We start from the raw sequence: 14,787 nt of genomic DNA, 5'->3' as shown, positions 1-14,787 counted from the left end.
CGCAGGACGGGCGGCCATTTTGTTGCGCGCCGAGGGAAGAGAGGTTCCCGCCACCGCCTCCGGTGCTGCCCCGTGCTGCTCGCTGCCTCGGAGGGCTTGCCGGGCGGCTCGGCACCGAGCCTGCCTGAACCGAGCGGCCGCGCACCCTCCCTGAGGCGCGGGCCGGGGGTGGCGGCGGCTCCCCCTGCCGGCCCCGTCGCCGGCAGGGGGAGCCGCCGCCACCCCCGGCCCGCGCCTTCAGCCGCGGCCATGTCGGAGCTGGCGCTGGAGGAGCTCTCGGTTCTCGCCGCCATCTACTGCGAGCCGGACGCCTGCGAGGTGCTGGCGGTCTCAGGTGAAGGCGGCCGCGCTCCTCTGCCGAGAGCCGCGGGGTCGACCCGCTCGGCAGGGTCCCGCCGCGCCGCCGCCGGGGATCCTCCTGCTGCCCGGCCCGGCCCTGGCTGCGCTTCCATCGGGCAGCAGCGGCTTAACCGCTTGCGACGCGCGGCAGCGCCGAAGATGGGCGCCTTCTGGCCTGTCCCTGTGCTGCCGTGTGTCTTTGCTGCTGGCCCCTTTGTAGGGGACACAGCCTGGAGGGTCCTGCTCGGTTGTAATTAGTGACTTTCTTCATCCACACTGGCTGGTGTGGGTGTGGAGACTTGTGACAGGTGAAGGGCAGCAGTGGGAGTGGGTGGCTGCTCTTCAGGTGAATAAGCAGTAGCATCTCACACGTGTAACAAGACCAGGTGTTTATCCCGTAGTATTTAATAGGGGTGCAGCTATAAGAAACCTTGGGTCATTTCTAGCTTTTTTCTGGGGGTGGGGTAATGATCTGGGCCTTACGATGTGCTGTTCTCTGGCTTCAGCAATACACGTATTGCTGTAGGTTTTACAGGGTACTGAGGCTGATCTTTCATGTTTGCTGTAGGTAGGAAGGTGAGAAGATTTGTAGTGCTTGCTCCCATCAGCTGCTGGATGCCATAGGCTAGGAACACAGTAAGTGCAGCCACCTTTACTCCATGTTTTCTGCATCAGCCATGGTGGCCGCTGATCAGAGCATAATTTTAAGAGATGGCTTTTATCAGTCTGTGCCATCACAGTGCTGTGAAGATGCCCCTTCAGCAAGGGAGAATAAATCTCAGTAGTTCAGTGTACAACAGCAGCTGCTATCAGGCTTAAAGAAAGTGTCGGGTGGGATGTGCAAGTGTTGCATGTCTGTTCAGATCCAGAGCATAAGTAAATTTTGCTTAGTGCCTACCACAGATGTGATAGCTCTCCTGTATGTTTGTTGGAGAGATACATATGTATACGCACACACAGAGAATATGCATATATTCTGTATCACTTACTGTTCCTTGGTGTCCTGGGAGCTGTTGCAGCGTGCTGCCTTGCTCGCCAGTGGAGTGATGGACAGCAAGCAGCTTCTTGCTGGGTAGACTGCAGTAAAGTACTGGAGAATGCTATTAAAAATGGATCCAGTGGCCTGCTGTCAGGTTTTGTCTGCATGTGTATTCAGCCCAAAAGAACTGGGGTTCGTAAGGAAATTCTTTTTTACTGTGAGGGTGACCGAGCACTGGAACAGGGTGCCCTGAGAGGTTGTGGAGTCTCTATCGTTGGAGATATTCAAAAGCCATCTGGATGTGGCCCTGGGCAGCCTGCTGTAGGAGTGGGGAGGCTGGACAAGATGACCTCCAGAGGGACCTGCCAACCGCAACTGCTTTGTGATTCTGTGAAAATAACTTTGTGCTGCTTTGGTGTGAAATGACATGTGGCTGCTCTTGAGTGACTCTAACTAAAAAGTTACTAAGAAGTTAGTTGAATAAACCTCAAACTTTTATTTGAAAATAGTTGTTGAAATAGATTCGCACAGAGGAGCAAGTGGTTATTTGAAAAGAGGACTTTTTGTGTAGACAGCCTGAGAGGGATGAAGACATCAGTGTCTGCATGGAGCACAGTTAACTGGGGTAATCTAAAAGCAGAATTGTTTTGCATCTAGGTCTCCATGACACACGTCTTGCTCCAGTGTAGGCAGGTAATTCTGCCATTTTTTTTGGATTGGTATTTAGAGTTGTATTTTTAAAATACGATTGATGAAATGTTTCAACTGAGTTTTGTTTTCTAAATGTCAAAAAGTTCAGGAATGTTATTTCAGGCATAGATTGAAAATACAGTATCCAGGCTTCACAGACGTTTATTTTAAAAAATGTGAATGTATCTGAAAGTTGCATATGCACGTCTGTTCCTCCAAATCTGTTAGAGAAATATACACACATCCTTCTCTGTGCTTCATATACAGAAAAGTGATTTTGTGTTTGTAAGTTACCAGGATGTAAAAGGCTTAGAAACCTTCCTGGAACATAAAGTGAAATGCCACAACTGCACAACAGGAACAGGCTATATTATCTTTATGTTGATGTTATGTGACCTTGCAGGGCCTTTACCCAGGCTGCGTTCATGATATGTTAGGATCATGCATATCTCGTTGATTTCCATCATTTTCTGCTGGGATTGAAAAGGTTATTTACAACAGTGATTATTGGTAGTTTTCTTACTTTGGGAATTTACTTCCCTTTTACGTTGGAGCTACAGAATCCTTTAGTTAGTATACAATTAGCTTTTGCTGTATTCATTAGCTTACGTTTGCTTTATCTCTTCAAACCGTATAAATTGTCTTTGACAAACAGTGCACAGAAGTAACTTCCAGGAAGACTGTTATGCTATCTCTAATACTTTGAGAGTAATTTGCATATAGATCCACAGGATCAAAAAGGAGGCCATTGGGGATTTATGGTTTTGAGGAATGTAAGAAAATGCTTTTGCGGGTTTCTTAGTATGCTAAAAACTTTGGCTTTCTGGAGTTTAACAATGAAGTATTCAGAATGTAAAATATGTTTTTATCAAAACCAATGTGTTGATGAATTTAAATAAATTAATTACAGCATTTTTTTTTTACCTTACATATCTATTTACAAAGATTAGTGTTACAGATAGGAATCCATAATTTACTTGTTAATCTGTTCTCTTCTGGTTTGCTCACCAAGCTTGCTATAAAAATATATTTATATATTCAAAGCTTGTACGTTAGTAGGTGCCATCTTCTGAATTTAAAAATAGACTGCATGTGTTGCATAAAATGCCTTTGGGCAGGAGAGGAGGGGGATATCTGTCTGGGTGACATGGAACATAAGAGAAAATCTGAAGTATGCTAGAGCTCAATATACTGATAAGCAGCTATGGGGGAAAATGAGTTAAAATGTATTGAGTTTAGTCTTATTAGCACATTAAATGCCAGCAGAACGGTCATACCCAACCTTTTATTTCAGAAATAATCACCATTTAGCTGTGAAGACAACTCAGACCTTGTCGCGTGTGCAAACAAAGGAAATATTTCTTTAGCGCCTCGTTCCGCAGGGTGACGGTGGTTTGCTCTTTGTTCTGCCAGCTGTCTGCAGCGCTGGTGCAGCAAATGGATGCTGGGATGTTTAAATAAACTTTAGATGCTGTAGCCCCACAAATGTTTTGAACCAATTTTCCTTCTTAGAAGTAAGTCTGAAGCAGATGTAAATGAGCACGGCAGGGCTTTTCGCGATGGCTCAGGGTGATACACCTTGGGACACGAGGCTGCGATCCTTCCTTCGGATTAGTTCATCATCACAGGGAAAGGTGTGAGATTGTTGCAGGCTTAAGAATACGATCCTTGCAGCAGGAGGCCCTTGCCGAAGGGGCGAGGTTGGCCTGTCGGTTTATCCCTCAGTTACTTCTGAGTTGGTGAGATCTGTCATGACAGGCTAGGGAAAAAATCCTAGGAGGATTATCAGAAAGGTAACGTGTTTTTCTGTCACTGTAATTAAGCTGGCAATAGAGTAGTATTCTTCCATTCGTTTATAGGCTGTGCATTTTAAAATTTATTGGCAACCTAGTTTAAAATAAAGTGATTCGTGGGCAGGAATATAATAATGTTAATACCGTTCAGCCAAATGTAGCTTGCTTTCAGCTGGCCATGTACCTGGTGTGGCTGCCGTGTGTAAGGGGCAACTGGAAGGAGGTGGGTTGGCAGGCACTGTCTGTGTGCGGTGTGATGCTCAGGTGTGTGCAGACACCCTCCATGGTGGCCAAGAGGGTGCTGGGAATCCCAGGAGGTGTAGTGCAGGCTTTTCTTCTTGTGTGTGTGGTTATGTGCACCGAGCTTAGCATAATGGCAGAGGAGCTATCGTTTCTGGTGCTCAGTAAGAAACGTTTGCCAGGGCAGCAGAAGACGGAGATTGGAATGGGAAGACTTGAGGTCCTCCTGTGTAGCTACTGTCCGTGAGCGAGGACTGCACGCTGCCAGATGGATGCTGTGGAGACTGGAGTCTCTTCTAAGGCTGGTGCCTTTCTGAGGAATAAACTTGCTTTAAAAATAGTCTGGAACCTTTCATAGGGTCTTAGAAGACTGGAGACCACTCACAGTGGCAGGGAAACGAACTTTGACATGTAGTGCCTGTAGGTATAGGCATGGTTGGGTGTAATTTCATTTAATTCACCAGATTTGCGTCTGTTACTTTCAATACTGGATTTGACTCTGTTTAGGTAGCGATGGTTTGTAGATGTTTGGAGACTTCTTTATAATAATGCTAGAGTGTGATTATTAGGTTTGGAGGGTTTGCTTGTTTTATTTTTGACTGCTCTTACCTAGAGAGTTCTTCGTCTGACCTAGGAAGGAGGTTTGGAAACAAGCCTTTGACTAAGTTCTCTAAAGTACTTCTGTCTGTCCAAGCCACTTTTAGGTTCTTTCACTTATTTAGTAGGGTTCAAATATAAAATCATAGAGAGCACCGAGGTTGGTTAGCAGCACCAGCAATACTAGTCAAACATAATTCAACTGACTGTCATGTAAAGAAGGTAAGATTAAGGTAGCGGGAGAAGGCGGCAAGTCACTTCAAAAGAGCTCCTCTGAAACTCAGCTCTGCTCTAATCTGCCTTTCAAATCTGGCTTCTCCTACCCTCATAGAATGAATCAACCTGACATTTTAGCAATTTTTTAAAGAAGTGGGGTAAAGTGTTTAGAATGCATCAAAGGGGTGAAGCAGAGAACATCTGAAGATCATCTTTTATGTGATACCCTCTTTCTTCATTGCAGAGGAGCAAAAGTAGGTTATGTCTTTGTCCCTGTTTTTTGCTTTATGAAGTTTTGTATTGTTTTTCTGTGAAACATTGTTTAGTCAAGAAGGTTTTATTGCAGGAATTACTGGACATAACTTTAATATTCAGCATCTTCGATTATGGGATTTCTCAGGAGAATGTGGTCTTTGCCCTTCCTGCTACATACCATATGTATCCTTTTCACTCTGAAAATAATTCTATTCTAAAGTAAACCAACAATAGGTTTTGAGTAGATATGCAGATATATACACGTATGTAAGTATATGCATATGTATGTGTGTATGTATGTAGTATCTAGAGTCAGATGTACAACAGAGATGTTTTCATTGTGTCAATCCAACTGTTCTAAATGTAGAGAAGTTGGCAGAAAAGAATTAAGCATAGTTTCTCTGAAAGTTGTAGGGGACTAAGAATCTGACTTTTTTCTTTCCAAGTCTCTCTTTAGTGTGGGACTGCTTTTGAATGGTTGTCTTAAAAATTACTTAGTGCAAGTCTGTTTGGCTTGCGCTGGTATTGGTGGTAGAAGTCCTCCAGATTTCTCTAGGAGCAAAGTTAGGGCAGTGCTGAATCCATCCAGAAAAGTCTCTGTTTTCGGTTGTCCTTACTGCTGCTGTTGAGCTGTAGAAGCTGGCTTATGTGTTTCTAAGAGACTGATGCTGTCTTGTCTAGACTTTGAAAGAGCCAAAAGGTGTGAATGCTTTTTAAAATGTGTTAATAACTTTCATTCTAGTATGATATGGGAGTGTTTCATTTCAGGATTCCTTGCAAGTATAGCTTGAGCCATTGGTTGCAAGCCCTCACCCAGCAAAAAACTGCACGCTCCTCATTTTGTGTAGAACGGCAGTCATTTGAGTTGGATTGTTAAAGAAAATAACGTGACTTAATAATATATATGTATTTCAACTTTAAGCAAACTATTAATGTTTATGTTTTGATACTTTCCAGAGACGCATGGAATCACATTTAGGATTCAAGTCAGTGTGAAAGAACTGCTGGATACAGATGTACTTTTAAAGCTGTTATTTCATTTACCAGTCAATTATCCATCAACTCCACCAGATATTTCTGTTAACTCAGACCAGCTTACGAGGGCCCAATGTATGGATGTGAAAGATAAATTCCTTGAGCAAGCAAAGAAGCATCTTTCTGAACCCATGATACACGATCTGATTCTTTGGATACAGCAACATCTTAAATATGTCATTAAGCCATCAGCAGCAGTTTGCAATGAAAAAACTACTTTGTCAAAAGGAACGAGTACAGAGGATGGTATTTGGATGCTCCTTTTGCATTTAGATCACATGAGAGCAAAGGCAAAATACGTCAAAACTGTGCAAAAATGGGCTTCAGATCTCAGGCTGACTGGAAGACTGATGTTCATGGGCAAGATAATATTGATTCTTCTTCAGGGTGACAGGAGCAACATTAAGGTGCAGGAACAATGAATGTTGACTAGTTTCATCGATTTACCACTGAAACCTATGTGTCTGAATATTTTGTGTGTGTTTTTCTAAGATTAACAGTTTTGGAAGGAGATTTATCATTAGGAAAGTAGGAAGGCCCAACAACTTTATTCTGTATTTAAGAAAAAGCAGCTATTCTATGAGGAAGAAACTAGTGATACCTGTAGACCTGTGGCCTGTGTTGCTTTGCCTCCCACTGTAATTATACCCCTGTATTCATGACTGTAGTATGACTAGGTTAAGTCTCCTGTATTTCCCAGGTGCCCCAGAGAACAGAACATTTGTGATGAGAAATTAATAACAAACATATTTCCAGCTCATTGCTAACTGTCTCTTACCTTGACTTAGACAACATGGTGCTCCTAGTTCATTCCTGGACTTTGAACTTCTTGTCTGTACTTATGAACTCCCATGGCATTAGGCAGGTTTTTGGGGTGATACTGGAGGAGAATGTTTTATCTTTTGAAACTCGTGTTCTCTAGATCACTTAAGACTCTGCTTAACTTAAAGCTGATGAATAGAAACAGTCATGCACTTTTTGGGATGGGCACTTTCAAAGTCTGATTGCTATGTTCTGAAAAAAATTTGTATATTTCGTATAGATTTTTGCATTTTACTAAACTTCAAAGATACTAGGTGCCTTTTAGTATTTTGTTCTTTTTTGTCGTTTAGGAGTATTTGATTCTTCAGAAAACTTTTAAGGTAGATGTGGACTCAAGTGGAAAGAAATGCAAAGAGAAAATGATTAGTGTACTGTGTGAGACAGAAGTGCAGTCACAGCATAAAAGGTATAATTTAGTACTGTTGTGAATAGAAAAGTAACAGAATTGATAATTACATTCTGACAAATCTAGGCATATTCATGATTTTCTCTTTTACAATGTAGGTTTCAGACATTTGAAGTCAAAGAATATTCAACGCTGGATGAGCTACAAAAGGAATTTGAAACTGCAGGGCTTACAACTCTTTTCTCTGAGTTTGTGCCTCCTCTCTTAAAATAAAATAAAATTAAAAGAAAACACTGGACTCTTTCACCAAAGCAGTAGTTGGCTGCAGATGCTGGAAGTTGGCTGATGGAAGATAAAAGGACTAATTTGGCAAAAAACATTAAAGCTTTTCTGCAAAAAATGCCAGAAGTAGCCATCCTCTTGCAAGAAGGAGAAGGCAATTCATAAATTAAAGAATGATGATTTTTTGGCATTTACGTATTGATAACTTTTTCCAAGGAATGTGGAGGTAATTGTGATAATGGCATGGCAAGCATGAGAGATTGGGAAGAAATCATGTTAAAATAATAGTCTTCTAGTTAGACTCTGTTTTGCAATCCCTGTTCTTCAATGTTTTGTTTTTTATCTCTCATGGTAGTGGTTTTTCATAATGGCCTGCTAGAAAGCATGATTAATTTTGCTTTGAAAGTTTATATGAAGATATTTTCTATAAAAAAGCATAGCAAACACAGATTTGAATATATGAGGATGGCATATACTTAATATCCCTTAGGTGTTCCTCTGCTAATTTTTCCTTCTCCTTTTTTATTTGACTATAAATACTAGACTGTTGATTTAAAGAAAAAGTGCATGTCACTTGGGGCCTGAAAAAACTTAGAAGTGTCTTTCTGAATGTTAGTTTTTATTCTAAAATGTATAAAAACCCCCAAGTGGAGAATTTAAATTGATTAAGAAGCCAAGGTAAAGCCAATTGTAATATTTTCTTTGATAATTTACAGATTCCTTTTTGCACTTTATCTGGTTTTACTGTCTGTGCATCTTTAGATATCTTTCTTCAATTAAACTCTCAGAGCAGTATATATACAGACTTCAGTCTTCTGTCTCTCAAGACTTCTGTCAAGTCTTCTGTCATTTTAGAAGCTGGTAAGTTATAATTCCCTATTAACATTTCCCTGCCTTCAGCATTTTTTTTTTTGATTGGTCAGTGGCCTTGGCCAGCTTATAAATTCTTTTATTACGAGTCTGTGTTTTACTTCAGTATGATATTACAAATTATATACATCATTTTTACAAATTAAATTGTGCAAGTTCTGTTTGCCTAGGGAGAATTGGATACTTATTTCTCATAATTATTAATGTCCTTTGGTTTCTATTTTACCTGATACCATTCTCTAGCAAGACTAGGTAAGTTGTCCAGTAGAAAAATTTTGAAGTCATAAGTTTCTCGGTAACTAGCAATGCCATTTCAATTGGTTTTAGCATGTAGCTAAACATGTGCTTTACTGCTCTCTAAAACTCACTCCCAGCAGCCAAATGTCTCATGTATTCTTTGTTAACTGAACAGAATTGATCAATTCACTGTAAATTAAATTCTCTCCATTGTACTAGGGCAAGACTGATACAATTTGGTTAGTTCCTGTAGTGTGGTTTGGCAAAACATTATGTAAGATATTTTGATTTCCAGTTTCATACTCAGACCATGAGATCATACTTCTTTTTTTTATGTATACTAGAAAAGCAACTAAAGCAAACTATTAAGATTTTTAGGTTTTACTATTTGAGATATCAAATACATAAAGGATTGTCTGAGAGTTTCTTAAGTTTTTAAGGAGTTTGGTAATTTTCCTAATATGGAGTCTCTCAATGTTGCGTATTATTTTATGCACTGAGGCTTATTTAATGAGACAGTAGCAAAAGCTCTTCTTAATGAGTCTTTCATGTGTTGCACGTATAGTACTTAGGCACTGTGGAAAAGAGACTGAGTTAAACAGTTTTTACAAATCTGTTCTATATTATTTTGAAATGACTTCCTGAGAGAAAGGAAGTCTAATTTTCTATCATTTTAAGTGTATGCAGAGATGAATTTTTACTTTTATAAAGAAGAATAAAACAGAATTATTTTTAAAATATTAAAATAACATGTATTTTAAATTATGGTTTTCAGAATTGAGCTATTCTCAGAATATCTATGTTGAAAAATCGTGTGTCAGTGGAGTATAAAGTCTTGAAAAGATGCAGAGGTTCTCTCCTTATACTGTGAGATAGATCTGACAAGTAGCAAAACCAAGAAAAGGCCTATGCATGTATAGCGTAAGAAAACATAATCAGTATCTATCTGCAAATCTAAATGTTGTAAGGTTTTGCCAGATGGATTTTTTGTCCTCAGCCAGATCTTTACTTTAAAATGCTCCACTTTTCTGGAAAGAGAATAGTAAGGTACTTCAGCACAACCTGTATCATAATCTTGGCCGTTAAAGTCTAGCCGGGGCCTTATCCAGCATGTGTATAAATCAGTTGTTTATTCTTTCTGTTGATTTTGGGAATTGGGTTGAATAGTGTGCCTAATCATGTGATCTCAAAAAGCATGTGACTGCAAAAATAATTGAGGCGTGCCGTTGTGGTCATCTTTCTTGCAAAATTAGATGCAGGCTTTCCAACTTTTTCCTCCCTAGCATAAAAGCTACTGTAATTAGCTGCATAAGAAAAGCCATTTGTAGGGTCAGCGGTTGCCAGTTGCACTTGCATATAAATTCATGTATTTTCTTGAATATTATTGCCTGATGCCTTCTTGATTAACTATTTGGTCAGAGCTAGCATTCTGCAACAGCCAATTTAAAAAAGTAAAAAAGCAAAAAAAGTTAAAGAACAAATGACAATTGAGTAAGTTGCAGCTCTCTTCTGATCTGTGCTCATCTTCTTGCCAAATTAAGTTGTTGTAAGAAGCTAGATGATTTCTGTATTTTAGGAGTTGTAAAAAGCAGTTTATACAATGGATTTTTACTATAGTTGAATTTGTTACTCACTGACTTACATTGCACAAACCAACAAGTCCATTGTAGGAAAGGACTGCGTTTTTTTTTGCTTGGTTTGATGTGCTTCAGAAGAATTACAAATATGATCAGCTTGATACTGTTCAGAAAGCAGAGAATATGAAAACTGATGTCAGTCTGATTCTGTCAAAGCAAATGCTTTTGCCTGCCCATCAATCAGTCACTTATTTTAAAGGGTAGGAGATATCTTGTGTTCAGACAAGGAAACAATATTTTTAAAATTTGTTCTTTTGGAAGGATGTTGCAGCTGTCTGTTAACTGATGGTTTGTTTGCATTTATTGTAAAAAGAGATGGGCAAGCCTGTGAGCCCCTGGGGCACAAAAGTCACTGAAATGCATACTGTGGTGCATGTTCCATCCTCCAAGGGAACTGAAGCAGATACAGAAGAACAAAATGCAGGGAAACGAAGTCAAAACTCCTGAGAATTGTTAGAGAATGCATATCAGTGTCTAAAAAGTTAGTGAAGTGTATATAACTATCAGAATCCGACATTTCAATTGAAAGGAAAAAGAAATCCACAAAGAAAAAATGGTTCAACAGATAAGAAGCTGGCTTTCTTGTGGATATTTTATTAGAAATAGTTCTTCGAACAGCATGGTTAGTAAAGCCTCATTTCCTGTGGGCTTTCTTGTTTCTAAACAATTATGCCCATGAAGCCTTTCTTGCAGAAGAGACATTCGTGACGGTGCTCTCCCAGGTGGGTTCCCTAATGCGTGATATTGATTGTGCTTTCTGCGTAAATCATTAAAGTATCAATAGCGGTTTTCTCTGTCTGCTACCTGTTTTCATCAAAGTTGTAGGAACTTGGTTTCTCTCAGGCTGTTAACATCTCATTTTAATTGAAATGAGTTGAATTCAAAAATTCTAGAAGAATTTTGTAGTATAAGTATGTGTGCTTCCGTACAGACAGCACAGCTGCATAACTCTGGTTTCCTTTGCAAATCAGGCTAAAATGACAGCTGTTGCAATAGGACTGACTACTTGAAGAACCAAGTTTTTAGGACAAAACTGAGGTTTGATTGGTCTTTTTGAATCCCTTGGTTTATTAAGCGTGAAGAAAACAAAAAATGGATTAAGACAGAAAGAAAGAAAGATACATAGAAATAGGAGCAAAACCCCAAACCCAACATCAGCCCTATTTGCACAGTTGTTTTTGCATGAACACATCGCATCCAAAGCTTCCATTCTAATCCTGAAGAGATGTGCTTGATCCACAGAAGGGTGTGTGAAACCACGGTTGAATTAATGCCTTGGGTGGGCATCTGCCAGTCTCTAGAAGAGATGGCACTGGCTATGTCAGGCAGGTTTGTTGGGGGACGGCACATGTTCACTTCTGCTCCTTTCACGTGACTCGTGAGTGTCGTATGTCTGTGTTTTCTGTGGTATGAGGAGAAGGATAGCCTGGTCATCTGAGGAGCACTTCTCTCCCATTACCCTTTGTGCGGCAAGTGTAAACTGAAGTAACCAAAAGGGCAACATGAGATCCAGATAATTTTTACTATTACATGTAACGTCGGGTGTTGGTACATATGTATGCTACTACCATGGTGGAGTAGTGATGTCTGTGGAAGCGAGGACATTAGAGTGCTAACAGATTAAATTACTTAATTCTGCAAGAAATAAATCTTTCTACAGTTTAGTTTTTTAGAATCGTTACTGACCGTCATTGTGACCAAGGTCTGTAGATAAAATTGTCTCTCTCTTGGTAGAGGGAGGAGCAGGAATAAAAATAGCTTCTTTTCTGTTTTAATCTTTTAAGGCATTATTTATAGCACTAATATGTACTATTTACATTTAAGGGCTTTTGTTGTCATCTCTTTAAAAGAAACCTTTATGAGCAGCATGTACTGTGAGGCAGCCTACCGTTCAGGAGAATAGCATGACTTCAATGGAAGTAATGCAAAAGTCAAGAGGAAGGAGGCACTTTTAATGGGGGACATCAACAGTACTGGGAATTCATTAGCTTTTTAGAGTTACTCAGTCTCATTAAGGTTCTAATTCTGCCCCCCCCCCACTTCGTTGTTACAGGGAGGATGAGACAAAAAGTAGATTTGATTATGTTGTAAATAAGGCTAATTTTTGTGGGTTTGTAGTTCTATCTTATTTTCCTATAATAAGACTATTTGTTTCCTGTTTCTGTGTGAATGACCCGCAAAACCCACTGAGATTAATATAAATTATATGCACAAGTGCTGTAACGAGCACCAAATAAAGAAACTTCATAGTGGAAAACTATTTTTTTTACATTGTTTCTTTTAAAAATAGTTTAATAAACCCTACATATGGATGATTTAGAACCTAGTGTCCCTTGATTTGTTCAGCTTTATCTGTGAAAATGCAAACATAATCATGTTGCAGTTCATTTGAAATAAGATGATGGAATGTTGCACACATTGTATTTCTGCCAGAGTTTGAGACTGAAATTGCTTATATTATGAAATAGTGCAATTGCTGGAATCAGCTTTCATATATCTTATAGTAGCATTAAGCATTATCATCCTGTCTCTTTGTGCATAACACGTGCAACACTGGCAGCACTCTGTTCTGGTTTATATGTACTTAACTTTATGATATCTTATGCAAGAGTTATGATTGTTTCTAGGCTTAATTATAGAGGTAAATAGAACTTGAAATGTAAATATGCTAATAGCATTTTGCAGTTATTGTTCTGTGCTATTTTCATATATTGGCTTTTATATCAATATTAGTTTGTGTTTTCTAACCTCACAGTATTAACCTGCAGTGAAAAGAACTCCAGAGTGACAGAAAAATTTGTCTAAGACACATTAATTTAAGGAATTCTTTGGACTCTAAAAATGAATCCCTATTTTTTTCGGTTATTTATGCATTCAGGTGCTTTAATTTTATGCTAATAAGGTAACAACCATTACATTTTGGTTTTTCTTTGTGTTTCTTAATGTAATACAAGTAATCCGTTTGTGTCACTCATGAGAGCATAGCTGATCATGGAATTGGGGTCAATATTTTATTAGTATTTCCCATTATAAGTATCTATGAGTCATTATATATATGCATCATTATCTATTATAACTTGAATGCAAAGAGTCATTTTAGGATGAAATGATACAAAAGATCTCTGCATGAGAGCAAGAACTCTACTTTGTGCTTCTTTTCCTGTTGTCACCTTTTACATTGCTGCAAATAAGAAGTGACGACTGATTTCTATGGGAAGTAGTCAAATGATCACAGTTCTTGTGAGCTGAACTTAACAGGCTGACTCACAGTGTTACAGCAGATCTTGATACCTGCTGGCTGGAGGCAGGGTACTCTCTAGTCCTTTATGGGACCACTTCTGGCAACATCTAGCTGCTCCACTGAAGCAATTAGCTGGATATTTCTTGAACTTTATGTAGAGAATTGAGGGAGCTAATTTCACCTATGCAGAAACCAAAAGGTTGACTGCTGCTTGATCTGAGCTTTACCTCAGGAGAGCAGCCTGGTACTCCTTTTGTGTTAGTGCTGCAGGGGCTAATAACCTAAAGTTTACCCTTGCGCTAGTCACAGAGAACGCTGCAGAGCAAAACCGGTGCTATGATTTTAGGACTGAAGGTGCTAAAATCAATGTGCCGTTACCGTTCTCGGGATGCACTTAGAAAAAAATCCACGCAAAATGATTTTTTTGGTCTCTGATCGATCACTAAACTGTAGTAGTGTACAGAGGCAGGGTACATTTTTATGGGAGTTGATGCTATGAGTACCTTTCAGTCAAGATAATATAAAAACAGTTCTTTTTTAAAGTAAAATAACTGAGTTACTTGTGAGAACACAGTCCATGTGAGATGCTGAACAGAAGCTGAGCTGTGTGGATAGAGCTATGCCAGAGGCTGATTTTCGTTTGGTAGAAGTGGAGGTGTTAGAAAGGAACAGACGGCAATAAAAACAGTGGTGATGTGGTTCTCGGAGCAGCCAAAAGAAAGTTTTTTTGGATTGATTACTCTCTAGAAAGAGGTTTGGGAATATGACCAAAGAAGTTGCTACTGTATCCAAGCTTCAAGTAGAAATGCCTGAAATAAATACACAGCTTCATTGTCATTTTCCCTTTTTAGCAGAAATGGCGTGTAGAACTGAGAACAAGTTTTCATGAGTATAGAGATGACTAAGCTCACTCAAGAGCTGTAGGCTGTCTGCAAAGGAATTAAAGCAATTCCTAGAAATTTTCCTCAAATGACCTAGGGATGACAGAGGCTTTGTTGAGGCAACAACCTCCAAAAGTCTCGTAAGACTGGGAAACCAGGCTGTTGTACCTCCGGGTGGTTGGGCAGATTGGTGGAAGAGGTGACCAGCAGCTTTCAGGAGCAGATTATCTGCAAAATATAGGTGTTCGGGAAAGCAAGGACTAAGAGGGTTGACAAATCACTTTTGCAAAAAAAATGTCCACTTATGTCTGGAATCAGAGGACACAG

At 39.6% G+C, this 14,787-nt stretch overlaps 1 protein-coding gene across 1 annotated transcript; it reads left to right on the top strand.

Annotated features, from left to right (window-relative positions):
• Window positions 1-247: 247 nt before the first annotated feature.
• RWDD3 (RWD domain containing 3) lies at window positions 248-8,273 on the top strand. Its single transcript, XM_068406864.1, has 4 exons — window positions 248-334; window positions 6,067-6,551; window positions 7,257-7,372; window positions 7,471-8,273. The coding sequence occupies exons 1-4, from the start codon at window positions 250-252 to the stop codon at window positions 7,583-7,585; spliced, it is 801 nt and encodes a 266-aa protein (XP_068262965.1). The 5' UTR covers window positions 248-249; the 3' UTR covers window positions 7,586-8,273.
• The last annotated feature ends 6,514 nt before the right edge of the window (window positions 8,274-14,787 follow it).

Source organism: Nyctibius grandis, chromosome 8, assembly GCF_013368605.1.
Source record: "Nyctibius grandis isolate bNycGra1 chromosome 8, bNycGra1.pri, whole genome shotgun sequence".
Taxonomy (NCBI): domain Eukaryota; kingdom Metazoa; phylum Chordata; class Aves; order Nyctibiiformes; family Nyctibiidae; genus Nyctibius; species Nyctibius grandis.
The sequence above is the reverse complement of the archived record's forward strand: the minus strand, read 5'-3'. Positions and strand labels throughout refer to the sequence as shown.